This window comes from Ciona intestinalis, chromosome 8, assembly GCF_000224145.3.
Source record: "Ciona intestinalis chromosome 8, KH, whole genome shotgun sequence".
Taxonomy (NCBI): domain Eukaryota; kingdom Metazoa; phylum Chordata; class Ascidiacea; order Phlebobranchia; family Cionidae; genus Ciona; species Ciona intestinalis.
This window is the reverse complement of record NC_020173.2, coordinates 6,363,033-6,363,799: the sequence shown is the minus strand read 5'-3', so window position 1 is coordinate 6,363,799 and position 767 is coordinate 6,363,033. Positions and strand designations below refer to the sequence as shown.

The 767-nt window shown below is 36.8% G+C and overlaps 1 protein-coding gene across 1 annotated transcript in view; it reads left to right on the top strand.

Moving 5' to 3' along the window:
* The window catches only part of LOC778867 (proteoglycan 4), a gene marked incomplete in the record, with an annotated part of 8,841 nt that overhangs the window by 1,983 nt on the left and 6,091 nt on the right, over positions 1-767 (top strand). The window contains 2 exon segments of the mRNA XM_018813005.2: positions 23-100; positions 435-548. Coding sequence (XP_018668550.1) covers positions 23-100; positions 435-548 — 192 coding nt within the window.

Here is a 767-nt window from a genome sequence, read left to right as displayed (position 1 = left end):
GAAGCGAAGATCGTCCGATTTTGACGACGTTAATCCAAAAAATAAATCAAATGCCTTTCCCATCATTTATATTGGTGCACCTAACATACTAGATATGCAGGTAATAATAATTGGAGTTTTAGTGCATTTATAGGGTAATGTGTACTGTAGGACCTCACCCATAAATTATAGAATAGAGTTTGCATATACAATGTTGAGGTAATGGGCCAACTCTGGTCTAAAACCCAGGTCCCATGGTGTGCCTAACTGTAGGATCTCCCCATATAGAATAGAATGTGCATATACAATGTTGGGGTAATGGAACAACTCTGGTCTAAAACCCAGGTCCAAGGGCATACCATGCTGTCTATAGAATTTAAGTAATATTTTAAAGATTATGCTGTATATGTAACCCAGTGGTAATCCCATAACCCACCAATACATATAATACATAGGCTTATAGAAAGCAAGTGAAAGCAGAAGAAGAAGCTTCCGCGAAAAAGTTACCAGAAGTCCCAACGAGTTATTTGGATGAGGAGACTGGCCAGATGGTTGTTACCAAAGCAGAGGTTAATATTCTGATTGTTGGCTAATAGTTTGCATGAAAAGAAAACATTATTAAAAAACTGTTCTGCTAGGTGCGCTGTAAATCTAATAAAGTTGTTGTAGCAATTACTCTGAAAACCGATGTTTTAACCTCCTATTCTGCTCCTCTTTATTAGGGTACAACACTTAACAATATTAACCATGTCATTTTAAGTGTTATTGCCCTAAATAAAGAAACCTGA